Consider the following 26,277-nt stretch of genomic DNA (forward strand, 5'->3'; position numbering starts at 1 on the left):
GACAGTTGTTAGTACAACATGAGAAATACCTGATTATTCTTCTTGCCACTAACTTATCTTCCTAAAACTGCAGCTAGGTTTTAGGTACCTCATTTTTAAGAAACAGAATGAATAGATAAAATCTTTTCTTTCTTTTTTTTTTTCTTGGACAGTTGCTGACTCTGGGTTCCTCTGTGGAATATTTTACTCTAAAAACTATCTGTAGATGACTCTCCTTTTGCAAAGGCAAAGCAGAAATTAATTACTCATTAACCAAATAATCACATTGACATCATGCACAGAATTAAAATATTCTCTGGGGCACAGTATATTACTTTTTTCACTCCTTCTTCCATGATAAATACTATGGTACATGCATGCAGAATGAAAAAGAATCATGGGCCTATGTCAATATTTTCAGTTTCACCCAACACTAAAATAGCATCCACTGTCAGTAGTCATTTTTGCTTATAAAAGACACACATACACAGTAAATTTGGGGGGAGCAGATTGTTGCTTTTATAAACTGCACAGTATGTTTGAGTGCAGCTATTTTATATTAAAGCTTCTGAGTTGTAATGGTAGCTTAATTACTTTGCCAGCCTTTTAAATCTAAAAGCATGTTTTAAAAGCATTTAATTTTCTACCCATGTGACTATTCATTGACTCAGTAGTCACAGAGACTTCAGGCTGCAAACATGTGTTGAATGTGCCCCTTCACCCAAATGGATTCTGTGTCTGATGTGTTTGATATCTGTCCATCTTATTTTCATTTAAATTGAAATTTAAAAAGATGTTCTCATTCATGTGACAGAATTGTTTGTGTGTGTTTGTCACCACCTTTTCCATTCCCCTTGGAAAAAAAATTGAGATTAGTATGTGACATCTTAAGCCGTTTGGTGGCTTCCAAATCAGGGGTATGAGCGAACCAACATTTTGCTGAATGATAGATAACAGCATCAGTTATTGAAAACTGAATCTCAATTTTGGCAGCTTGGGGCTATAAGGCCTTATCCTCCCTCCCAAACCTTTGAAAACCCCTATCCCAGGGACTCTTTCCCAACTATCCTTCAAAGATAATGGTATCTTTGAAGTGACTATTTCATATCAGTGGTTTTGACAATACCCACCAGAGGATGGCCTTCTGTACTTTCTCCAGGGTGCACTAATGCTGTTGATGCTTGACAGGGTGGCAAGTGTGCAGAGTGAACCTGGCCAACAGAACCTCCTCATTCAGCAGCCGCTGGGGAGGAAGAGGGGCCTGAGGCAGGTAAGTAGACGCTGAAAGGGTGGGAAAGCATCCAATGATATGGAAGTTCTAATTTTTAATGCCAGTGCTTATGAAGATTATATTTTGCCTTCTCCTTACATGAAATAAGCAGTACAGAGCAACTTTAAAACATGGTAAGTGATTGGGCAAGCTGAAAGTTTTAAGCTTCCATTTCAGATTAGAATCTTCATATGCACAAAGTTCGTTACTTAGTAAAGTAAGTGGGCCTATAAGTCTACTTGTTCCTTATCTGGAAACCTTCTTTTCTAGCCAAACTCTGTTACATAGTTATTTTACTACCTGCTTCTGCAGAAAGACAATGGCAAGTACTTTCTTTTTCATTTCAAGATTAGTGATTTAAGGACTGGAGGTGTGGTTCAAGTGGTAGAGAATCTACCTAGCAAGCATGAAGTCCTGACTTTAAATCCCAATACCACAAAAAAAAAAAAAAAAGAAAGAAAGAAAGAAAAATCAGGCTGGGGGCATGGCTCAAGTAGTAGTAATAAATCTTTACAAACTTTCTTAGGTGAGATTCTTTCATATTACCTTTTTTTCCCCTTTGGTTGTACTGGGGTTCAATTCAGGACCTACCTGCTTGCTAGGCAGGCACACTACTTCTCTAGCCATGGGCCAGCCCTTTTTGTGCTGGTCATTTTTTGATAGGGTCTCGCTTTATGCCCTGGCCTGACTGGACTGTGATCCTATTTGTGCTTCCCCACATAGCTGAGATGACAGGTGCTCACCACCACTTAACCATTGGTTGAGATGGACTCTTGCAATCTTTTTTACTTCAATCATAATCCTCCCAATCCCTATTTCCTGAGTAGCTAGGATTGCAGGCCACTGTACCCAGGTCTTCTTCTTCTTCTTTTTTTTTTTTTCCTTGTTCATTTGTTGCTGTTAATGTTGTTCTGAGACAGGATCTCTTAAGTACTAGGATCATAGGTGTGTACGGACCCCACTCATACATTACTTTCTAAGTAAAAATCTAAATGGGGCTCTGCACTGTTACTTTGATGGGGTATTCTCAGCATTGATTTGTGTATCACATGCTTTGCCAGTGTCTGAGATTTTTTTCATAAACTTCCTCTTTGAAATTAGTATATCTTCAATTAAAACATTTGGATGACCAAACGTTGGTCAATAAGTAATAGTTGTATAGTTATAACTTGTATATCTATTGGAATTCTCACATTTATAATTTTCAAGTATGTTAATGTTGTTAGGCTACATAAAGGAATTATAATTGGTTAAAGAGCATGCTATAAGAAAGCACTTACAGTTAAAATATACAGAAAGAAGTTTATCAGCTATGAATGTAGGGAACAATGATAGGACTCCCTGGAAACATGAAAATCACAGTATAAGCTACAGTCAGAGTCCTCTAAGCACAGTGTTTCTTGCTAGTCAGCTGGGCTGTCTTGACAGTTTTATTCTGCCCATTCTCTTTAGCTAAGGCGTCCTCTACTATCACGTCAGAAGACACAGACTGAACCCAGAAACCGCCATGGAGCTCGGCTGTCAACTACTCGCAGGAGCATTCAACCTAAAACAAAGCCATCTGGTGAGGCCTTCTGTGTCCTTTCTTCCTGTACCATTAACTCAGTGCCATGCACCTCAGCCAAGAAGGCTGAAGAAGCTGCAGCTGATGCAGATAAGCACACTTGGGGAGGTGCTAGGAAAAGTTTCTCTGAGAATTTTACTGCCTTTTTTTTCTCACCTTCTCCAGTCCCTGCCTCTACCCTCATGAACCTAGGGAAATGAATTAGCCTATGTTAAACTATTAATATCTGAAATTTGAGTATATATGGTTGTATTTTCTTTACTCAAGTTAGGAACTGGGATTGTTAATATGTCTTACTGAAGATAAAGGTATGGTGAATAATAGTCTGGACTTTTAAGTTCTGTTGTCAGTTGTTATGCGGGATGATTGAGTTCACTTAATGCTCTTTGCAAATTTTTTAGGACATTTATGTAAAAAAAAGTCCTACTCTCAAAAAAGATAAAATCAAAATGTAGAAAATAAGGAAATAAGGTCTCATTCATCAATAAATCAGCAACGTCTTAAGAAAAGCCAAGGGACTTTAATGTCAATTATTGAGCACCAACAGTGCTTTCTCTCATCTTTACTGACTCCTGTCTGACTTACAGCTGATCAGAAACGATCTGTGACCTTCATTGAGGCTCAGCCAGAACCAACAGCTGGCCCAGTAGTAGACACACTTCCTGCTACAGGCCAACCCCAGGGCTGCAGCCCAGCCCTCTCCAGGAAACCAGAAGGAATGGACAAACCAGTGCTCACGTCTTCCCCTGCCATAGTTGTTGCGGATCTCCACAGTCTATGTTCCAAGCAGGTGAGGGTGCTAGAGGAATAGGAAAGTCCTGCTTCCTGCATCCTTATTCTAAGAACCATTTGGATATGCAAATTTATCCCATATAATTAAATTTGGGTCTGCAACTCATTGTTATCCAGATATTGGTTCTGTCATTGTGAAAAAGAAAATCTATATAAAATATATGGCCAGAAATATATCAACTTAAGAAGATACATGAGAGATCTTGGTATTCTAGTTATAACAAACCTAAAAAAGTTATTTTACAGGTGAAATAACTACTGAAAACATATTTAATGCAAAGTTGAAAGTTCAATTAAAAAACTAATGCTACCAATTTAGATAAGCCTTTTCATAGAGAGCCTCTGTGTCCTATACGATGAGAAGAACTTTTTGTTTTGATATTTTTCTCATTTCTTCTTTTAATTTTCATGAATGAATTCCTATAGATAACATATTATTCTCATGTGGTATTTAAAGAAAATTAAGGAGCAGTATTACTCTACACATTCATATAGGTTTTAATAGTTAAAAAGCATTTTAATACTTATTATATTATCTCATTTGTTCTTCACAGTTTGTAAGGTAAGCAGGACAAAATTATGCTGTTACATTTTAGAAAACTGAGGCAGAGAGAGCCAAAAGGACCTATAAAGATCTTTCCTATGACAGAGGCTAGCACTGGAACTCATCTTCTGATTCCTCTCCAGTCACAGCTAGACAATATTTCTGATAGTCTTCTCTTTCTGGTACGCATCCTACCTGTCCATGATGTTACGATACTTTTGATCACAGAGTGAGCACCTCCCCACTGAAGAAGGAGAAAAGAAGGAGGACACAGAAGTGCAAGGTGCTGCAGCACACAGTCCCCTTTCTACTCAACTTTCAGACCCTGATGACTTCACTGGCCTTGAGACATCCAGCCTCTTACAGCATGGAGACACTGTCCTTCACATCAGTGAGGAAAATGGCATGGAAAATCCTCTACTGGCCAGCCAGTTCACTTTTACTCTCACTGAGACAGATGTAGTCCTAGATGAATCTCATGTTTAGTTCTGTATTTTGGATCATTCTGCTAAAACTTGAATATTTTTCCTTGGAAAAATTAATTACAAAACAGCACTTTATATCCAATGGTTAGCATAAAGATGAGTAGAGTTTGCTGCCAATTAACCTAATGTTTCATAAACATCTTTAAAATCAATGGCTAAAAATGTATGCAAATCAAAAAAAACAGGGAGGAATAAGGAGAAAGAGCCATTGCACATTGTTTATGAGTTAAGAAGCCTTGGGCAGTTAAAAATATATACTGTTACAGTGCTTTCATAGGATCATTAACAAAAATATGTTCTAAAAAGAGAATGCAAATTTTTGAGGTTACTCATACATCTCATGCAAATGTTTTACTTTTATAGTTTCAAAAATATTAAATCTGGTGGCTGTATAAATAGCAATTTACATAAAAATAATAAGGAAAATATTAGTTTAGGTAGACTAAATAACACGCAGCCATTTTTGTTTTGGTTAACAATATGACCAGTTAGAAAATTGCTATTTTTAGACCTGTGGACTTTTCAAAAATTAGTTTTTAACTGTCATTTTCACTGCATGTTGTAAATCAAAGTGCTAATGCTACAAATCATTCATAACTATCACATGAGACAGAGAATATTCTAGAAATTCTAACAGTTCTGAATTAAGAACCTAAACAGCTATACAAGTATAAAAATTAAATGTAAATATAATAGCTTAAAAGAGATGGCATTCTTACTTCTAGCCCTGACTATATCAACACCAAACTTAGCATTTATTGGGAAATGTGATAACTTTCCCTCACAATATTCTGTGCCTGCCCTTGAGGGCATATTTGCATACATTGAAGTTACTGTTGTTAACATTAGATCAGAAAACATCTTTTTCTCAATAGTAAAAATACTCTTATGATCATTGGGATGTCTATGTTTATGAGGAAAAAACAAAAATCAGTTTCTTCATAGACACAGCCAGCTTGTATATTTTACAAATAGGGCTTTAACTTGAAGTTCAGTTACTTCAAGAAAAGAGTAAAATTTAGAAGGGTCATGAGGCCAATACTTACTGGATTACTGAAGGGCTGAGCATCATATTGTTCAAAATTGATTTTTAAAATTTTAACAGTTTACATTAGAAAACTGTTACATAACTACTAAACATTAAAAAACTCATATACATACCTAAATTGGTGTGATGGGGTGTGTGTGTGTGTGTGTGTGTGCGTGTGCGCGTGTGTGTTTCCTAGTCCTCAAGTAGAAGTTAAACATAGACTTTGACTACATTGAAATAAGTTTAAAATATATTCTATATGCTTAAACTTTGATGATGTTGGCTGTGAAATGTATATGTATATAAAGAGGAGACCTATTAAACCTACCCTAATCATAAAGAAAAATTATTTTTCTGTTAGACTTGTTTATTAAGTAGGTACTGTTTATATTGTCACTTATAATTTCAAATATAATTTGGGGTTAAGGCCCATCCATTAAGGAAATGAAAGATATGTGAGTTAATGATAAAATAATAAGATTTAAAATTTAAATCCCCAAATTTAGAAAATCAAGGAGGTCTCTTTTGAGTGTTCTATAACATTTTCACATCATTTACACTTAATGCTGAGCTAATTCTTAAGTGCAGAAGTAGATGTGTGTTTTTCTGATTCTAAGCTGATATATTTTGCCTGTTGAAAATTATGCTGCTCAACTAGCATTAGAGGCCTTACGTTTAGTAATTGCAAGTGTCTAGGTTATATGAGTCTCTCTATGTATGTGCTTTGTTCCAGTTTCTTGATTCTTGAATCAAATTCTCTATGTATAATTGTATCAAATATTTAAAAAGTAAAAGAGTCAAAGAAGATTGTCAAACAAGAATCCTAAATACCTTTATATATATTTTAAATGTTTTTGACATGATTTTGCTGGTTTGTCTATCGTTTAGCTTGACTCCTTCACTCTAGTGTATGGAAGTCTGTTAGAACCTTTTAAAATAAGCTAAGTAGTGTTGTACCTTGCAAAAAAACTTCCACTCTGACAAACAGGGCCTTATAGAGTGGAAATGTTTTCGTACTGGGACTTCTGAGGTGTCCTTAAATGTGCTGAATGTAATGTATTGAATGTTTATGTGTAATGGCTAAAGTATCTATATGTATGTGCATAAGACTGTCACAAGACGTATTCTCAGGAATACCATTACCTGGAGTTTGAAGGAATAACTATTTTAAAAAACAACAGTTGGGGAAGATAAGGAAAAAGTTCAATACAATTGACAATCTTTTGTAATGTACAAGATATTATTGACTACATGACTAAAAGCTAATAATTACATGTGATTGATACAGTATTGATAAGAATAGTTCATTTCTCAAGCTATGATGTTTAGTGATATTTATTTATTTCAGTTAGAGAAAAAATTAAAACAGGTACCCACTTCCCAGGTATCAAAATGGACTCAACAAAGAGATTGCTTCTTCACAAATTAACTTTAGAGAGCCCTTGGAATAGACATGTATTATGTATTATGTACCCATGAGAGTGGGTACAGACATATACTATTAAGCTAATTCTATTAAGCCAATTCAAATCCTGGATACAGAATTTTCTACTGCAAGCATTTTACCTTCATTTTTCAGTATTTTCCACCTTCTATAATTCTATTAGAAAAGCTATCTGATTCTTCTGTAAAAGAAATGAGTTATTGAGTGCCTTAGGACAAGGCGCTAAAACTACAGTGTCAAAAGGCATAAATGGGCACATGGCAATGCTGGGAGGAAAATCTGTGGTATTGGTGATACCGTTATGGTCTGTTGTACAGATGGGAGTAGCTGGTTTGCTACTTGAAGCCTCCAAGAATACCTCTGACAGGATGACAGCTCTCTTCTTTAGCACTTGTTCCTTTTATCAATGAAGGACTATTTCTACTCTGCTGCCCAGCTCCTAGTGTTTCTAAGACAAGAATAGGGCATATGTAGGGACCTATAAGAAGAAAAGTCATATATGAATAGAATTATAGTCCAAAACATGAATTAAATATCCTTCCTCAAGTTATATGGGATACTTTAACAGAGCACAGTTTCCAGAATTTGCTGCTATCATGAAGTCCTCACACTTCCAAATCCATGGCCTTGTGTCTTAGCAGTGAGTGAAATGTCCCACTTCCTCATTTATTTCAGTGGGTCTCAACTGCAGCATTTCAGAAGCAAACTTGGACTTGACACTCAGGAGAATAAAAACCAGTTGAGGGCAGAATGTATTTGGAAAAGCTTCTGACAAATTTATATTATTTTAGGATCATTTAGGATTATAGATCTATGTACCTCCATAATATTTTTCAATAGTCACTGTGACCACAGGATGAAAGTCCTTTATTAGCCATTTTATAGGTAAAAACAAAGGATTGACTACACAGCCAACTTCCCTCAGATGATTATGAAGTCTATTATGAATACTGAATGACCAAAGAGCATGGAAAGAATGCATATGAGTAAATACTGAAATGTTTATGAAAGATATTTATGAAAGATATTAAGACTTCTGTGTTTGAATATGCACATATAATAAAATAAAACTAAAAGCATTTATTATGCTTAAGTTTCATTTCTTACCTAGGGAATGGGTTGGCTCATTCAGGAAAATGTTCATTTTGGATGCCTGGGGTGTGCCTTTGTTAATGTCCTGCTGTTCCTCTTCAACTTCCCTCCTATCCCCAAGTCTGGACTGAGGTTACTATCCAGTTAGACACCTCCAATCTCCGCCCCCTCTTCTAGCTTGTGCCTTCCATCTCCACCTTTCAAAAAATGGATACAAAGGAAGGTAGGTACCCCAACTTGTCTTCACTGCCAAGATTATGACCTGCTAGTATGACTGGTAGATTTCTGGATGGTTAAAGACCTGATTCAGTTACCACCAGTTATGTCTTTAACGCAGTTTATGAGGCGCCTTAGCCTTACCCCTTTAAGAATTGCTCGTGCTAAATCCATTTTTTTCCCCCTCACCGTGGTTTTCCATCTCAGGATACATTTGGCAACAGGACATTTATCCTTGTGGGGATTATGTCTGAACAGTAAGCAAATGTATCAGATTTGTCAGTAAGCACTGCAGTGAGGGAAAAAGAAAAGACGGTAAGAGACCGAGGGGGCAGGCGCAGGAAAGGCGGGCAGTGAAAAGAACCGCAGACGTCGGGCCGGGCCAACGTGGGCTCCTTTATTACTCACAGAGTAAACGCTGTCTTAACGGTGAGAAAACCGAGGCTGGGAGCAGTGACTGGCATGATCATCCAGCTAGCGCCTGGCACAGCCAGGACCTCTCCAACTTTGTGAAAAGTTTCTAGGAGAAAGAAAAGTGGGAAAAATTTTTTAAAGGGCAAATACAGGCGCTGGGGAGGAAAAGAACGTATGAGCTACTAATGAAGAAACAAACAGGGAAATAAAGTGAAGAGCCGAGGAGTGGGAAATGCAGAGTAAATAGTGCGAGAGAACCTCAAGAAAACCCTTAATGACCACCTAGGCTGAACAACATCCAAAAACAGCATAGCACTGGTGACAGAAAGGAGGAAAAGGCTCGTCCTCCAAGCCCCGCCCACAGGCCCCGCCCCCGAGGGGGAGGTGGAACTTCCTCGCCTCAGAGCAGCTACTTCCGGCGGAGTCCGGAAGACTGTACGGAGAAGGGGCGGAGCCCAAGCTGCGTGCCCAATCGGGGCGACGCCTTCGCCTGCCGGGGGACTCGTGGGATAACTTGCTCTGGGGAACCAGCACCATGGCGTCGGGCTGCAAGATTGGCCCGTCCATCCTCAACAGCGACCTGGCCAATTTAGGGGCCGAGTGCCTCCGGATGCTAGACTCCGGGGCTGATTATCTGCACCTGGATGTAATGGACGGGTAACTCCTCGGGCCTCGGGTCGGGTTTGCCGCGCGGGGTCTAGACGGCGCACCTTTTCTTGAGTGCCTGTCGGATGCATGGCGCCCTTGTACCACCGAGCGCCTCACTGAACGCAGTACTGAGAAGGGAACTGAGATGGGAGCCTTAGAGGCCCTGGTTGGGGCTGGCTTGGAAATATCCTGGGCTGCAGTCGGGTCCCAAACCTCAGCTCCTCCCCTCCCCCACGTAACGAGTGGTGTTCGGACCCGGAAGCGACCTAAGTCTCTATGACATTTCGTTCATGTACGCGTAGAGAAACTGAGGCCCAAGGAGATAGGCATGACTTGCCCAAGCTCATATAGCTAGTTAGTGGCAAAGCTGGGGAGACATACTTGTGTAATGTTAAAAAGCTTGGCACCTGGAACGAGACTCAATTCCCAAGTTCTGAATTACCTTGGACAAGCCACTTAACCTCGTTGAGCTTCAGTTTCATTATTTAAAAAATGGGAATACTGATAAAGCGCATAGGCATTTGAAAGATGAAATGAGCGAGTACAAGTCAAGTTTACAGTGCCTGGAAGATAAATTCTCTTATAATCGTTAGTTGTATCATTATTCGAATTCTGATTTTCCTGTCTTATTTTCTCTTCAGGCACCCTGCTCTTCAGGGAGGTCAGTTTTTTGTAAGTAATTTTTAAGCACTGTAGTTATAGAGCATAATGTTGTTTGGAATCAGGATACAAGTTTCTTAAGTTGGATATAAAATGAAATACATCTAGAGAAAAAAGTACTACTCCCTGACTAAAGAAGATCGTGACAGACTTCTGTCACGACAGAAGACAACTTGAATCTTCATGGCTTTGCCAAGTCTCCGTAGTTTTCTGAGGCCCACTGTTAGCTAAGGATAAAAGCCATTACCTTGGGATAGAAAGAATAAATTTATTTCAAATAGGCAGAACTTGTGTGCCCTTATTCACATTTTCAAATTGGTGGTATTTGCAAAGGACTGTTAATTCCTTTTCTTTTTTGTATCACTCTCACTTTTCTAGAAGAGTTTTGTCTTACTTTGTTCTGTGTGGTTAAATCTGTTTCTCTTTTGCATTTCTCCTTATGAGAGTCTACCCAAATTATAATGGCAAAGCCTTGACCTTAGAGTACTAAGAATCAGACATAGATGTGTAAGAAAGATAGTAAATCTCACCTTTCTGAAAAGCTTTAATGCTTAGTTTGCCATCATATGTAATTCTACTTATATACTTAAAACACCTTCCCTTGAAAGCTCTAAATTAATACACTGAATGGAGTGTATACCTTAGAGATGGTAGCAATATTTTTTAAGAGGATTACCTAGGGGTTCTCAGAATGGAACAGGCTACATGGATACACGTGAGTTTATTTGACGCAGAAAGCTCTTTGGTTTTAAATAAGTTATGTATGAGTAAGTGAATGGATGGGGAAAGTAATTTTGTCTCAGTCTGCTGATAAGGAGTATTAACCGACAGCAGTAGTGGCAGTATTTATAAGTGCTTGACTGTTTCTGTTCTTATCTTTTTTGTGAATTCCCACAGTCTTAAGAGATTGGTGCTGTTGTCACCAGCACTTTTGATAGTGCGGAATCAGGTATAGAGTCAATTTCTACCTAGGAAGTAGTGGAACCAGGGTTAGAAGCAATATAATAGGCTATGTCAAAAATTAAATGCTTTCTGTGTCCTAGGTTTACAGACAATGATTAAGACGTTCACTGTCTTCAAAAAGCAACTAATAATTACATACTTATTTTGGTTATTTATGTCATTTGCCATACTGTAAAACTTCCTGAAAACAAGGTCAGTCTCTTGCTCACCTTGGTATTTTCTGCAATAAAGCACCATGATAGGCTTATCATTGGTTAAATGAATGAGTGGTTAAGTCATAATAAGAGGAATCTTTAAGCAATCACCTTTGTTCTATTGCAGACCCTAAGCTTATTAAATAAGAGAAAGTGTTTTTCTATTGCTTCCCCTTTGCTAGGAAACACTGCTTTGGAAAAACTAAATTCTGCCTACAGTTTTCAAATTCTTTCCTTTTTTAACCTTTGCACACTTTTTGAAGTAAGAGCTTCTTTTGTATTTTGCAGAGGAGGAAACCAGTTTAGGGGGAGGTTCAGCTCCTTTCCTGATGTCCAGCTGGAGTAGGTGTCAGGTGCCTGGCTGAGTGGTGCCAGTGCTCCTAAGTGATGTGCTGCAGTGTCTCCTAGGCCAGGAGTGTGAAAGGGGAGCTGTGGACTCCCTTCCTAGCTGTTACCTCTCAGTACTGTTTCCATGTTCCTTTTTTTCCTGGCCATTTTTATAAATCTTTAGCATTACACTTTGGATGTGCCTCCCTTCCCCATCCAGATCCCCAGTTTCTTTCCTGGTTAAAACTGAATTTATTTAGAAAGTCAGAAAGTAGTTTGGGGAACACTGTGGATGGTGAGCACTAGTATGGTTGGTTTTGTGGAGTAAAGGGCAAACTAATTAAAAAAAAAACACCCTGGAGAACACATGTATTATAACAGGACAGTGACTAGAACACTTTGATCATGAGCATGGAAACAGAGCAAATAAGTTATTTCTAAATTAATTGCCAGGATTTTAAATTGGGAAGATTTAACATTAATAGTGGATTTCTGACTTCTGAAAAAGAAATTACAAAATTTGCCATCCCTGGCCCATATTCTAGCAAGGCCATGATGGACTGGAGCTGAGTAGGGTAGGGACATTTAGCCAGGCCATGTGTTCATTTGTCCCCCCCATTCCCATCTGCTTTGTGCTCCTTGGTGTTGTAACCACCATTGGCTGGTGAGTTTGTAATTCCTGATTGACAGGAAGATTGTTTTCTGGTTATAGTCTTAATACATTTTATATCAGCCTTAATCCTTTTACTATTTTTGCCTTGTTCTGTTTGTCTGAAGTAGATTGCATTAACAATTATATTCTGAGCAAAGTTTAGGATTGATGGTGGAATATGATGAAAGATAAAAGAATTGTATTCTTGTGTTAAAAGCATTTATGGTTTAATTCCAGTAAATCCTTGGGAAAAAGGAAGACTTTTTCATTGTACTTTATGCCATGCATATTTTACTCCAAAAGTACTTTTATGGTATCACAATGAACCCCCCCTTTGTACAATTAATATACGCTAATTTTTTAAAGTCTTTCATGGGAAAAAAGGCAGAAGATAATGATGAAGCAGACTTTTATGATGAAATCTCTCTTCACTTCATTAGAGAGAAATAATTTAGTGCTTTCCAAGTTGGTCTGATAAAAAAAATCCCTTTGGCATTTGCTAAAAATTCAGATCCTCATGTCCTTTTTGGAGTCAAGCTTGAAGCAGAGACTGTAGGTCTATTTGTAGCAATTGTGTCTTGGTTACTGTTTTCAGGCAAATTCAAGACACCCTGACTTCACATCTAGGGTTTGTAGGTGTTTTTTGTAAAGGCCTGGCTACAACAAACCTTTAGTTTCTTCTAAGAGTATTTGTGCATTTTTTCTTCCAGGTTGCTCAGTGAACCCAGCGCATCTAATATCAATAGCACAAATTGTTCACATAGTTTAGAAACCAGCATTATATTTTATGCTGTGTTTCTCAATTAAGTAAATGTGTGTTTATTTGATTTTCATGGTTTCTTAGGAATTGGTTATCAGATTTTTTTTTCATAATAAAGGAGACAAAACCACTAACATGTCCATACAACAATTAAAAGAGCAGGATATGAAATGAAAATCTTTTAATTTCAGAGTTGTAAAATATTAAGTAGGTGTACTTCCTGCTTACCTGACCCTTATTTCTAGTTTAAATAACATGAGCATCTTGTCTATAATCCTGAAAATGTTTGTCCTTGGTTATATGGTAGAATAATTTTGTAAATACTAGACATGTAACCTCCAGGGATATGGTAGAATAATTTTGTAAATACTAGACATGTAACCTCCAGGGATCAATTTGTTAATGAAAGGGTCTATACCAATTTACTTTATCTGTCTCTCTCAGTGTGTCCTGAGCGCCTCTCCTCTCCCCTGGCCTGTTGTCTTGGTCGTCATTGTAGGAGCAGATGAACATAGTAATGAAGACCCGTTTTTGTAGCTGTATTGCCTGTGTTTAACTTGTGCTTTCAGCACTCACTGTTTATGTGACATCTGGCCTCTTTCACACAACTGTAAAATAGATATAGTACCTATCTCATGGGTTGTTGTGAGATTTTAAAGTATTTATTGTATGGGAAGTGGTTAGAACTTGTGCCTGAAGAGCGAGAGAGAGAGTGTGTGTGTGTGTGTGTGTGTGTGTGTGTGTGTAACACTCCTTCCGCCTGTAATCTAAACTTAAAACCTTAACCATGGTTGTTTCTTTCACTGTCCTCACATCTAACCATTTGTGATGTGATGCCTGTTCTAGTCATTCATACTGTTCCTTGCCACTTACATTACCTCTTGCCTTCCTTCTTGCAATTTATTGCCTAGTCCATCTTCCTGCTCTATTATTTGTGTCTTATTATTTGCTTTTTGTTGTAAAATCTCACTTCATATTTACAATGGGATAGAACCCAAACAGCTGAGTTTGGCATTTGACACCTTTAATGTGATATCACCTACTCTGGTGCTTTTCAAACTAGCCAAGTTGGTCAATATCATTCCCCTCTTTGAACCAACCTTGCTTATTTCTACTATCAGTTCATTTTCAGTGTTGACCTCATTTCTTTTCCTACAGATTCTATTGTTTTATAAATCTCACGATCTTTTATCACCTGTTTAGCTTTTGCCATAGCCTAGATTTCAGTAACATGACATTATAGTTTATTTCTCACTTATATACCAGTTCTGTGTGAGTGTCCTTCAATACAGTAATTCAGGGACATTGTCTCCCATCCTGTGGTTGTCGTTCGTGAAAGGCTTTATTGGCTGTTTCACTTCTAAAGGTGAAGTTAGAGCAGGAAAGAAATACAGGTTGAGTATCTCTTACTCAGAATGCTTGGGACCAGAAATATTGCAGATTTGGGATTTTTTTGAATTTAAAAAATATTTGTGTGTGTGTGCACACGCACACATGCACGTGTGTAGAATGCAATGTCCTGGGATGGGACCCAAGTCTAAACATGAAATTTATTCATGTTTCCTATACACCTTATACACATCTCCTAAAGGTAATTTTATACAGCATTGTTAGCACACCTGCTTTTTAACTGCAACGTGTCACATGAGTAGAATTTTCCACTTGTGATGTCATGTTGGTACGCAGAAAGGATGTTAGACTAGGAATGCTCAACCAGTACACTTTCCCTTCTGGACTCAGCGATGACACACGTTACTTAAACTCACAAACCACTGATAGAACTAGCCATGTTGTTTGCCTTAGATGGGAAATAGCCTTGGCTGAGTTGGTTTCCCACTGACACAACTGTAGTAGTAAGGTCGGGAATTGTAGTGAGTAGTTAGCTATCTCTATCATCTACTGCCAATAAGATTGTAAACTGTTAGGATAGCAGTTAGAAGCCGGTACCTGCTACACCCAGAATGGTACTTGCATATAGGAGGTTTTTGTTAAATTTTAAGTGAACAAGTGATACAATAAACAGGAAGAGTAACTGGGGCATGTTAAAGGTTTAGTACTTAGGGTCTGATGTTAGCAGACTTGGTATAAATCCTGCCTCCATAGATTATTAACTGGATGACTCATGGATGTTATTTATCCTATGTTCTTCAAATGGGATGATATAGCATCTATTTTATTTGGCTGTTGTAAAGATGAAATGAAGTAAGGTAAAATACCGGACATGTAAGCCCTCAGTAAGCAGTGGCTATTGATAAACACATCAAACTTTTTTTTTTTAAGTAGTTACCCTTAAGAAGGTTAATTAAACTGTCATTTAGCCCCCTGTGATTGAAATGCAGTAGCAGTTGGTAAGATTCCTGTGACAAGCTAGGATTTGAGACACTTTTGTTAGAGTTCTGAACTTTACTAACTAGTGTGTGACTTGGGCAAGTCATAAACTTTTGGGGTTTTGTTCTGTGGTCATCTCTTTCCACTTCTACCTATCATGGGCTATGAATTACAGACTGGTTATTATGAAAAATATATGTGATACTGTGCATTTGTTTAAATATCAAGGAGATACTGCTCTGTAAAGCCGAAAGTATCATTTTTGGTTTGATTTTGTTTGATATTGATAATGTCAAGTATTAAATTGAAAAAGCATTGAAATCACAGTCTCCTCTACTCTCGTCAGTATTCATATCAAGAGATATACAGAAACCAAATTGAAAACATTTTCAGAGTAAGATTTTGTTTGTCTTATAGGCATTTTGTTCCCAACATCACCTTTGGTCACCCTGTGGTAGAAAGCCTTCGAAAGCAGCTAGGCCAGGACCCTTTCTTTGGTAAGTGGGTATTATACCATTTGGAGATGGATATATTATTCAAATAAAGGAAAAGTACATGATGTATTTCTTAACTTCAAGTTCATCTTGCACCCTTTCCCTGTTTTCCCTCTGCCTGCTTCCTGTGCTGGGTCTTCACTGACTTTAAGAAGCAAAACTCCTGTCTCAGGGGCTTGGCACTTGCTAATCTCTGTCTAGAAAGCTCTTCATCTGGCGTACTGCCTCATCTTTGGGCCTTGGGTCATTTGTTATCTCCTCAGAGAGACCCTTGGTTCATTTGTTATCTCCTAAGAGACACCCTTCTAAATTATCACCTTGTTGATTTTCTTCCTAGAACTTCTTTCTGTCTGAGATTATCAGACTATAAATAGAATCCATGAGTGGGAGGTGAGACCCTTGTTTACTGTGGTTTTCTTAAAACTAAGCATGGCTACTTGATGGGAGCTCATTGCAAGTGTTAATTGAATTTATGAATCATTTGACTGATTTATGGTCTAGAAGCCATTCATTTCTTGCAAATTGGTGCTTTCTACAGATGGGGCCTAAATATCCTCCTCCTCACTGTCATAGGATAATGTGAACTAAGGTTTTTAAGATCACACAATTACTAGGAACTTCCAGTGGAACAAAGATTCAGTCCACATATTTTTGCTGTTGTTTTAAGCTAACTTAGCAATGTCTCACTTGCCAAATGTCTTGTATGTGAGAAATTATATAAGTTTTTGTAAATAGTGTTTTTATATAATTTTTTTTAAGTGTAGCCCAGGCTGGCCTCGAACTCTTGATCCTCCTGCCTCATCCTCTTCACCTCATTGATTACCAGGGTGCGCCACCATGACCGGCTTTATATAATTTCTTGAAGTTAGTAGAACTTAGGGTTTTTTTTTTGAATCACCACATTGTAAATCAGTTTTATGAAGGACTTTAGCTGTGTTGTTCAGTATGGTAGCTACAATCCATATGTAGTTATTTAAATTAAAATTAAATCCATTTCTCTTCCATTAACCACATTGCACGTCCTCAGTAGCCACATGTGACTAGTGACCATTATCTTGTACAGTACAGTTATGGAACATTTCCATCTTTTCAGGAAGTTCTGCTGGTTGGAGCCTCTGTAGAGTCCATCCACTTTGAGGACCAAAGAAAATATGCATTATTACCTCATTCTTACAGTGTGAGCAAGGAGCATCATTCCACCATTTCATCATTTTGAAATATCCAAATGGTGGACTATAATCCTCTGATTATCTAAGCTTCCTTTTTTTTAATTGGCTTATTCCAGATGCAATGATTTTTTTGTTTGTGAATTAAAGTTATGACTGAAAGAGGTGATAAATAGTATTGTTTGCTTCCATTGTACAGTAGCCACAGAATCCTCTGCTTTGTCAAAAACTTTTGTTTTTCCCTTTCTCTCTCTTATTTGGGTTCATACTATCATTTCTCACTGTTCTCTGTGTTCCATCAGTGTCTTTTCCTTGTTCTTATTCTACTGCCACCACCATGCACAGTCTGCTTTTTCTTCCTAGTGTAAGTTTATTGTTTGCTGATAGACTTGCTAATTAATCTTTCTAGGATTTGGTGTAAAATAAGATGAATGCACTCAATAGACTAATGTTTGGATTTTATAACATTTGTTTTTCACATTAAAAAACTTTTTTGCCAGACACCAGTGGCTCACATTTGTAATCCTAGCTACTCATGAGGCAGAGATTAGGAGGACCATGGTTCAAAGTCAACCCTGGGCAAATAGTTAGTGAGACCCTATCTTGAAAAACCCATCACGTGACTGAAGATGAAGGCCCTGAGTTCAAACCCCAGTACTGCAAGAAAAGAAAACAAAGATTTTTTTGTTTAATTCTTGGATCTAGGTTGTTAGATAATTGATGCATGAAAATGTATTTTAGGAACTAGGTCAAGTTGTATGTATAATTTCTAAAGTTCTTAACTGGTCAATAGTATTGAATAGAAGTAACGTCTAAGAAATACAGGGTTAAGAAAGGGTGTGAAACTCTGGGTTCAATCTCCAGTACTGCCAAAAAATTAAAAAAGAAAAAGTATTCTTGTTATTATCTACATCAGAATTTTCAGGTATGCAATAGGGACCCGTAGGAATCCTTAAGACCTTTTCAAGTCATCTGAGGTCAAACTATTTTCCTAATGCTAATATATTTGTTGTTTATTTACTGATGGTGCAAAGGCAGTGGTGAGTTAATTTGTTAATGCCTTAACAGAGATCAGTGCAGTGGGTAGAACCACAATCAGTGGTTAATATATGCTTCATTGCTATGTGTTTGCAGCAAGAATCTTTGGTGAAAGAGAATAAATTACGGATTTTAATAAGTACTATTCTTAAGTACATGTCTTTTTATTATTGATGTAGCACTACATCTAAAGCATTTCTGCAGTATATGCAAGTAGAATGGTTTTCTCAGGGAAAACCACTTGTACCATAGTTTGTTATGGTCTGAACTAGCTGTTTTTCCAGAAATGCTTTTTAAAAAAAAAAAGTAACTGACAGACTTGTTTTAGAGACTTGACTGTTTCACTGTCATTCAACATAGGTGAAACTGTCACTTCAGGGGAAATCACTTGTCAATTTTTGTTGTCACTGATACAGTTAGAGCTTGCAAGAGACTAGAAATTTGTATCTTGTCATTCTGAGCTTGACAGTTTCCTAATACAGATGTGCATCACCTTAAGATGGGGTTGTGTCCCAGTAAATGCATTATAGGTTGAAAGTATCATAAGTGAAAAATGAATTAATATACCTATCAAACATCCTAGATTAGCCAAGCCTACTTTAACTGTCAGGACACTTATGTAGCCTGCAGTTGGGCAAAGTCATATAACAAAGCATGTGTTACAGCAAAGTATTGAATATCTCATGTAACTTATTGAATAACTGTATTCAAAAATACTCCCAGCACAATACACTGTAGAGTATAAATTGATTACCCTCATGATCACATGGCTAACTGGGAGCTGTGGCTCACTGCCACATTACAGGAAAGCCTCATACAGCATAACACTAGCCCAGTGAAAGATCAAAGTACACTTTTCTACTGCAAATTGAAACACTATAAGACAAGGAGCATTGTCTGTACTATGTTTTTTCCTTATCCATACATACTTGTGATAACGTTTAATTTATAAATTATGCATATTGAGATTAGCAATAATAACTAATAGTAAAACAAGTTTTAACAGTATACTTTAAAAAAAGCTCTAAGAATGCAGTTTGTCAGATTTTCTGACTTTACTATATTCAACTTTCTTGTGATAATGTGAGATGATATTTAAAGGAGGCTCTTTATAGCTTCTCTTTGGTGTATCTGAATTTCCAGCATCTTTATTCTTGGGTTTTGGGGTCATTATCAAATTAAATAGGAGTTACTTGAGCACAGGCACTGTGATACTGTGACTGTTGATCTGATCATTAAGATGGTCACTAAGTGCACTATTCACAATAGCCAAGTTATGGAAACAGCCAAGATGCCCCAGCACAGACGAATGGATTAAGAAAATGTGGTATCTATACACAATGGAATTCTATGCAGCCATGAAGAAGAACGAAATGTTATCATTCGCTGGTAAATGGATGGAACTGGAGAACATCATTCTGAGTGAGGTTAGCCTGGCCCAAAAGACCAAAAATCGTATGTTCTCCCTCATATGTGGACATTAGATCAAGGGCAAACACAACAAGGGGATTGGACTATGAGCACATGATAAAAGCGAGAGCACACAAGGGAGGGGTGAGGATAGGTAAGACACCTAAAAAACTAGCTAGCATTTGTTGCCCTTAATGCAGAGAAACTAAAGCAGATACCTTAAAGCAACTGAGGCCAATAGGAAAAGGGGAACAGGTACTAGAGAAAAGGTTAGATCAAAAAGAATTAACCTAGAAGGTAACACCCACGCACAGGAAATCAATGTGAGTCAATGCCCTGTATAGCTATCCTTATCTCAACCAGCAAAACCCCTTGTTCCTTCCTGTTATTGCTTATACTCTCTCTACAACAAAATTAGAGATAAGGGCAAAATAGTTTCTGCTGGGTATTGAGGGGGGGGAGCGGGAGGGGGTGGAGTGGGTGGTAAGGGAGGGGGTGGGGGCAGGGGGGAGAAATGAACCAAGCCTTGTATGCACATATGAATAATAAAAGAAAAATGAAAAAAAGAAAAAAAAAAAAAGATGGTCACTAAGTGATTAATGGGCAGGTGGTGTATACAGTGTGGATACAGTGGACAAAGGGATCATTTGCAGAGCAGGATGGTGCAGGGTACTCAATTTAAAATTTATGAATTGTTTATTTCTAGGATTTTCTGTTTCCAACTATAGTTGACTACAGAAAACCTGGGAAATGAAGCTGTAGAAAGTGAGACAATGGATAAGGGAGAACTACCATTTTCTTCATTATTATTTAATGAATAAGTAGATACTTTAAATGCTTTAGTTTGAATTTCTACTCTATTAAATATCTATAAAACTAACCCATATCAACAGAAGTTTTTTGAGGGGGGAGGATCTTCTGTAGTTTTTAAGAGTATAAAGGGAGCCTGATTCTGGAATGCTTGAGAATTGTTCATCTTATATTAACTATAGGCAGATTTGCTGAACTATGATTTCCTGAAATTGTGGAGACTTTCCGGTGAGGGTTGCTAATAGTTACTGCATGCTAGAGATTGAGTAAGGATCATAGCATTCTGCTAACTTGAGGAATGAGTTAACTAAATATTTTAAGCCAGAGTGAATTTGCCTTGTTTATAATACAATAAAATAAGAAGTCCCAGATTGAATATATTTTTTTAAAAATATAGTTTTACCTGTTAAAATATGTTCTGATTGAATTATTTTTGCTAATTTAGAAATATGTACTTTATTCTTGGTTTTATTAGTCTAACTCTTCCTAATTTTTTTCCTAAGGTTTTATTAAATGTTATCATCGTAGTCAAGGTCTGGAGTATTTTAATTTTTTTCCTTAAATGCAACTTAGTTATGTCAGAACATAAGTTATGTTATCAAAACAGAAATCCCTCACTATCATCTGTCCAACACAGGGTTCTTCTCAGATTTATTTCTTGGGCTAGCTCTTAAACTGCCTTCCTCTCACAAAATGCTACTATGTTTTAAATCAAAAACCTTAAGGGAGCCACGTGCATGTTCCCGTTACATATTTATATGACTCAACCATTAAAATTAGGATAAATATTAGACTTTTAGTCACCCTGCCTCTCCCTCTAAGTCTGTCCCTCCTCCTGTAGTCTTCTGCCACTCAATTAACAGCACTTCCATGCTTCTCCTTGTTCAGACTCATCCTTGGCCTCATCTTCTTGACTTTCCTCTTGCCGTCTACATCTCAAGCTATCATCAACTCCTATTGCTTCTATCTTCAGAACATCCTCAGTTGTTGCTGTCCTTTCCCAGGTTTTTATCCTAGTAGTCTCCTTCATCAGACCTTTTCACTTCACTCAAAATTCTGTGGTGTTTTTCCATCTTATTTGGATAAAGCCCGATGGCCCGCAGAGCTCTGTGTTGTCTCTCCTCACTGCATATTTCTCTGATCTTGTCTGCTCCTTTCAGTACTGTCCCTGTCCCACACTCTCTAGCCTTATCACTCTAACCTAGTTTGTATCTTCTTTTGTTGCTTATTGTTAGTCTTAGCTCAAGACACCAGAGAAATAGCAGTCAGAAATCTGTTTCTGGCTCCATTCCTCAAACCTATAATGTAATGGTACCGTAAGTGCTCAGTAAAGCTTGCTTGAAAGCATAAGTGGAATGAATCACCAAATGTAGCTTTCTGAGAGGAAATAAGGCTGGAAAGATAGTGTGATTTATATAAGTTTTTTAGAATATTATTTCTCAGATCTAGATAGTTTTCTGACTTCTCACCATTACTCTTCATATATAGCAGCATATACTTTTTGTGGAAAAATGCCTTTTTCCATAAACAAGTTTAACCAATCCTCTCTTTAGGTTAAAAGGAAACTACTTATACTGAAATATGCCTACTAGAATAGTTTCTGTCATGCCAGAAGAATATGTATTTGACAGAAAACTGTCAGCTGGTTTTCAGTAATGTTAGCCAGGTATTTTCCTTCCAGTAACTCTTACTTTTTCTTTCTAGACATGCACATGATGGTGTCCAGGCCAGAGCAGTGGGTAAAGCCAATGGCTGTAGCAGGAGCCAATCAATATACCTTTCATCTCGAGGCTACTGAGAACCCAGGGGCTTTGATTAAAGACATCCGGGAGAATGGGATGAAGGTAAGTCAGTAATAATAGTGGTGTTTTATACTCTTCCCTTTCAGAGTTTGGAAGGTTTGGTAGAAAACAAGAAATGATAGGTAAAGAAGTTATGTTGCAAGCAGCTACTCTTCAGCTGTGAAACCATAGTTGAAGTCTGGTATTTCTGCTGGTCCTGACATGCCTCAGTAACAGAGGAGGGAAATAATAGTTAATGTGATGTAGCATATTTGTCTGTGTTACAGGTTGGCCTTGCCATCAAACCAGGAACTACAGTTGAGTATTTGGCACCATGGGCTAATCAAATAGATATGGCCTTGGTTATGACAGTGGAACCTGGGTTTGGAGGGCAGAAATTCATGGAAGATATGATGCCAAAGGTAAGAGAAATGTTCGATTTGGGAGGGGCGAGGCTTTTACTATGTTTATTCAGTGTACATATGTTGAAAGCCTTACCTATCAAGACATGTCTGCTTATGGAGATGAGGTGATAAATGCTGTATAGAGTTAGGTTTTAAAATCAAAACTGATATTAAATCTGTATTGTGAAATTTTCTTTCAAAACTGTTACCTTTGTAACCTTTAGGATTCTTGGGAGTTTTCATTGAATAATGAGGGTTTATCTTGTTTCCATAAAGTATAGTGTCTGTAAAGCTGTGACGAATTGAATTGTTACTTGCCAAACAGAACAAAACCTGCTTTTAAATTTGTTATAGTACATTAAAAAGCAAGTAAGTCAGATGTGGTGGTATACCTGTAATCCCAGCTACCTAAAAGGCAGAGATTAAGAGAATTGCAGTTTGAGGCCAGCCTAGGCAAAATGTTAGTGAGACTACATCTCAACCAAAAAGCCAAGTGTGGTGATACGCATCTGTGGTCCCAGCTACATAGGAAGCATAGGTAGGAGGTATGACCTAGGTATGACCCATGCTGGCCCCATATAAAAAATGCAAGACTGGAAAACAACTAAACGCAGAAAAGGTCTGGAGGTGACTCAAGTGGTAGAGCTTCTGCCTAGCAAGTGTGAGGCCTTAGGTTCAAAATCCTAGTTCTCCCAAAAAGCAAGTAAGCAAGTGATTCCCAATAATGTTTTGTACTGATGTAGTTACTGTATGAGAAATTTGGAGTTTTAATGGCTAGTATTTGCCATTTGTTTTTTTGTTTGTTTGATTTTTTTTTCCCATATATTTACTTTAGAAATCACTATTTCTTCATGTATGTCTAGGTTCACTGGCTGAGAACCCAGTTCCCATCTTTGGATATAGAGGTTGATGGTGGAGTAGGTCCTGACACTGTTCATAAATGTGCAGAGGTAAGTTCTTCCTGACTGTGAGTAGACCAGCTCCATAGTATACCATTTCATAATATGATAAAGAGCAATGAGTGAATTTCTAAAGTGACACGAATTGCTTGCTACATAATAAGTCCTGAATATCTGAGTAATGCTGACGGAAAAAGTTTTCATGCTTTTTTTCCTGGTAGTGCTGGTGTTTGGACTTAGGGTCTTGCACTTGCTAGGCAGGCACCCTGCCACTTCAATCACACCCATAGTTATTTTCCAAATAGGGTCTTGCATTTTTTTCCTGGGCTGGCCTCAGATAGAGATCCTCCTGCCTATGTCTCTAGGTGGCTAGGATTATAGGCATGCACCACTATGCCCAGCTGTTTAAGATTGGGTCTGGCTAATTTTTTTTTTCTGGGTGGGCCTTGAGCTGTGATCCTCGATTGCTGCTTCCTGAGTAGCTAGGATTGCAGGTGTTATTCACCTTGTCCCACAATTTTTTTTTTTTTTAACTTTTGAGTCAGGGTCTTGCTATGTAGCCCTGTTTCAAATTCATTATCTAGCCCAGGATGGCTGCAAACCCTCGATTTTGTCTCAACTTCGTAAGTGCTGAGATTACAAGTGTACACCCTTGCACCCAGCCTGAAGAAAGATTATGTTGAATGCCAGTGTTTTGGAAATCTTGACTATTTTCAGTGCAAATCTAGGCCTGATACCCATTTGATCCTGTAAGTAGAAGAGGAATATTTGATTTTTCCAGGTAGCTAGCCTAGCTAAGTTGTGCTCCTATGCTTTGAAAGGATGTCAGTTCTTCTTATGGCACTACAGGTGATTAAAGTTTACATAGCCTACTTTTATTCAGCAGTGTAGTGTTGATTTCCAGAGTCTTCTGTAATGGCCACGTTTTTCTGCTTGATCCATATACTTATCTAGTTCTTGGCAGTCACTCAGGAGGCAGAGGCAGGAGGATCAACAGTATAAGAACAGTCTGGTCTACAAAGAAAGAAAGAAAGAAAAAAAAGCTTGGGAGTGATAACTGTCAAGCCTGGGCTAGATAATTTATGGAAGAGGAGTTGGCCACATGAACATAACAATCCTTTGGACCTTTGTAGAATTGCTTTATACTGTTCTTTGCTATTATGCTGTTCTTGGTTAAATGAAGAGACATGTTAAGGGGTGATGGTAAAATATTTAGTTTTATGATTTCTATGAGGAAAGTTGTTAGAGATGTAATGCTCTGTCATAGAGTGACCAGTTCTTACTGAGAAATTTTTCCTCAGTTTGTGGTTCTCCAAGTAACAAGAATCATGCAATAGATTGGGTTTTCCTCCTAGGTCAAAATCCTAGGAAGCTCAGAGCTAAATTTGGAGGCATTTATTTGAGTTTTCCAATTTATTTTCATTTCTTTGCTTCCACATTAAAAAAAATCATCTTGAAAATCTTTTCTAAGCCACCTCAGAACCATTCTAGAATGCTAGGGAAACTTAAATAAAGGGACATTCATTCTGCCACAAAATGAGAAATCTTTAATGTTCTCAGTGTTTTATAAATAGTTTCATATTTTTCCAATAATTGTCCTTCCTTATTATCTATAAATTCACATAAATAATTCAAAAATTAGCCAATTGTGTCTTTAGTATCTCTAGGGGCATTGGTATATATTGGGAGAAAACCTTAATAGAATGAGCATTAAAGTGTTTAAAACCTTATCTAAATCTTGGATTAGATGCCATATAGCTTATTTAGAATTGGCTTAACAAAAAGTTAATTTCTTAGACACATTTAAAAATAATTTTACATACTCATTTTTTAACTTCTTGCATAGTTGAACTACTTCTGGTAGAGGTAGAGATAGAAACTCTACTCCAGGAATTGCATTGTAGGTTTTTCTTTTAAGGCATAACCTAAGTATTTACTTCTTCCAGGCAGGTGCTAACATGATTGTGTCTGGCAGTGCCATTATGAGGAGTGAAGACCCCAGATCCGTGATCAACTTACTAAGAAATGTTTGCTCAGAAGCTGCTCAGAAACGTTCTCTTGATCGATGAAACTACCAGGAACCCATTGTTTGCTTATGAAACCTTTTTACTGGAAAACAGGAATATTGACTACCAAATAATATTGCATTTGAGTCAGTGCCGCTTTTCTGAGCAATTCATTCCAGTGATTAAAATCTATTTTGCAGAATGTTCCAAGAGATTAGAAATTGGTGTGTATAACTACATTTTTAGTGATGCAATTTAAAGACTAATGTAGTGAAATACCCTGTTTTTACTGGGAGAATTGATTTTTGTAAAGAGTAAAATATGGCTATATTAAGGTTATATGTAGAAATGTGTCTTAATGCCTAAGGAAAGCGTATTAGCTACTATGAAGAAAAGTTTTCTTTGTATTTTTAAAAGGAGTGTCTTGTTTCCCAGCCATTTTCCAAAAGCAAAGAAAGTCCTATGTTTTTTTCTGTTTCATGTCAGTTGTGGTTTGTTTTTATGTTTGATATGAGCGCAGTGGAACTAAAACATACAAGCTTGCATACAATGGAATAACATAGTCTTACTCCTGAAACGTTTACTTTTCATTTTTTATCTTATACTTGATCCATTAAAAACTGTAAAAACACTGTATGAAGCCCAAAGGTTTTAAAATCTGTGCATAGATTTTTATCAAGGTGAGGTGTTTGCTTTATCACAGCCGGTGGCTTTTTTACTCTCACTGACCATTCTTAAGGACAGGAAATAATGCTGCTGTGCTAGTTGTGATCACAAGGGGTAAGTAAAGCCTCTGTAATTTACATTAGGTTGAATATTGATTCTGGCTGTTTGACCTTAGCAAATCACCTGACCCTTCTGTACTTCTATTAACGCATTATATGTTAATAGAACTGTAACAACCATA

General features: G+C 37.4%; 2 protein-coding genes and 1 long non-coding RNA gene across 10 annotated transcripts in view; 2 read left to right on the forward strand and 1 right to left on the reverse strand.

Annotated features, from left to right (window-relative positions):
- Nucleotides 1-6,983, forward strand: part of Unc80 (unc-80 homolog, NALCN channel complex subunit) — a 201,098-nt gene extending 194,115 nt beyond the window's left edge. For all 5 annotated transcript variants that reach the window (XM_074071616.1, XM_074071619.1, XM_074071617.1 and 2 more), the window contains 4 exons: nucleotides 1,168-1,249; nucleotides 2,702-2,813; nucleotides 3,401-3,603; nucleotides 4,378-6,983. In XM_074071616.1, the coding sequence (XP_073927717.1) occupies nucleotides 1,168-1,249; nucleotides 2,702-2,813; nucleotides 3,401-3,603; nucleotides 4,378-4,635 (655 nt within the window). In that variant the 3' untranslated portion in view covers nucleotides 4,636-6,983. The remainder of the gene's footprint in view (nucleotides 1-1,167; nucleotides 1,250-2,701; nucleotides 2,814-3,400; nucleotides 3,604-4,377) is intronic.
- Nucleotides 6,984-7,074: 91 nt separating this feature from the next.
- On the reverse strand, nucleotides 7,075-9,186 carry LOC141422629 (uncharacterized). Its single transcript, XR_012447370.1, has 3 exons — nucleotides 8,825-9,186; nucleotides 8,216-8,705; nucleotides 7,075-7,586 (listed from the first exon to the last, which is right to left on the reverse strand). It is a non-coding gene; the product is annotated as an uncharacterized lncRNA (long non-coding RNA).
- Nucleotides 9,187-9,286: 100 nt separating this feature from the next.
- Nucleotides 9,287-25,705, forward strand: Rpe (ribulose-5-phosphate-3-epimerase). Of its 4 annotated transcripts, none has more exons than XM_020172326.2 (7): nucleotides 9,287-9,476; nucleotides 10,120-10,154; nucleotides 15,780-15,859; nucleotides 21,985-22,124; nucleotides 22,349-22,483; nucleotides 23,329-23,415; nucleotides 25,311-25,705. In XM_020172326.2, exons 1-7 carry the CDS (start codon nucleotides 9,366-9,368, stop codon nucleotides 25,431-25,433), a joined length of 711 nt encoding a protein of 236 aa, XP_020027915.1. In that variant the 5' UTR covers nucleotides 9,287-9,365; the 3' UTR covers nucleotides 25,434-25,705. The 4 variants fall into 4 exon arrangements, with proteins under 4 accessions (XP_020027915.1, XP_073927728.1, XP_020027911.1 ...); XM_020172324.2 differs by having other exon boundaries at nucleotides 9,349-9,487; nucleotides 10,120-10,150; XM_074071627.1 differs by lacking the exon at nucleotides 10,120-10,154 and having other exon boundaries at nucleotides 9,289-9,487; nucleotides 25,315-25,705.
- The last annotated feature ends 572 nt before the right edge of the window (nucleotides 25,706-26,277 follow it).

Source organism: Castor canadensis, chromosome 4 (assembly GCF_047511655.1).
Source record: "Castor canadensis chromosome 4, mCasCan1.hap1v2, whole genome shotgun sequence".
NCBI classification, from domain to species: Eukaryota; Metazoa; Chordata; class Mammalia; order Rodentia; family Castoridae; genus Castor; species Castor canadensis.

Coding starts and splice junctions, on each gene's coding strand:
- Rpe (XM_020172326.2), top strand. CDS start 9,366: ATGGCGTCGGGCTGCAAGATTGGCCCGTCCATCCTCAACAGCGACCTG. Junction 10,155..15,779: donor GGGAGGTCAGTTTTTTGTAA/GTAATTTTTAAG, acceptor TTTGTCTTATAG/GCATTTTGTTCCCAACATCA. Junction 15,860..21,984: donor AGGCCAGGACCCTTTCTTTG/GTAAGTGGGTAT, acceptor TTTTCTTTCTAG/ACATGCACATGATGGTGTCC.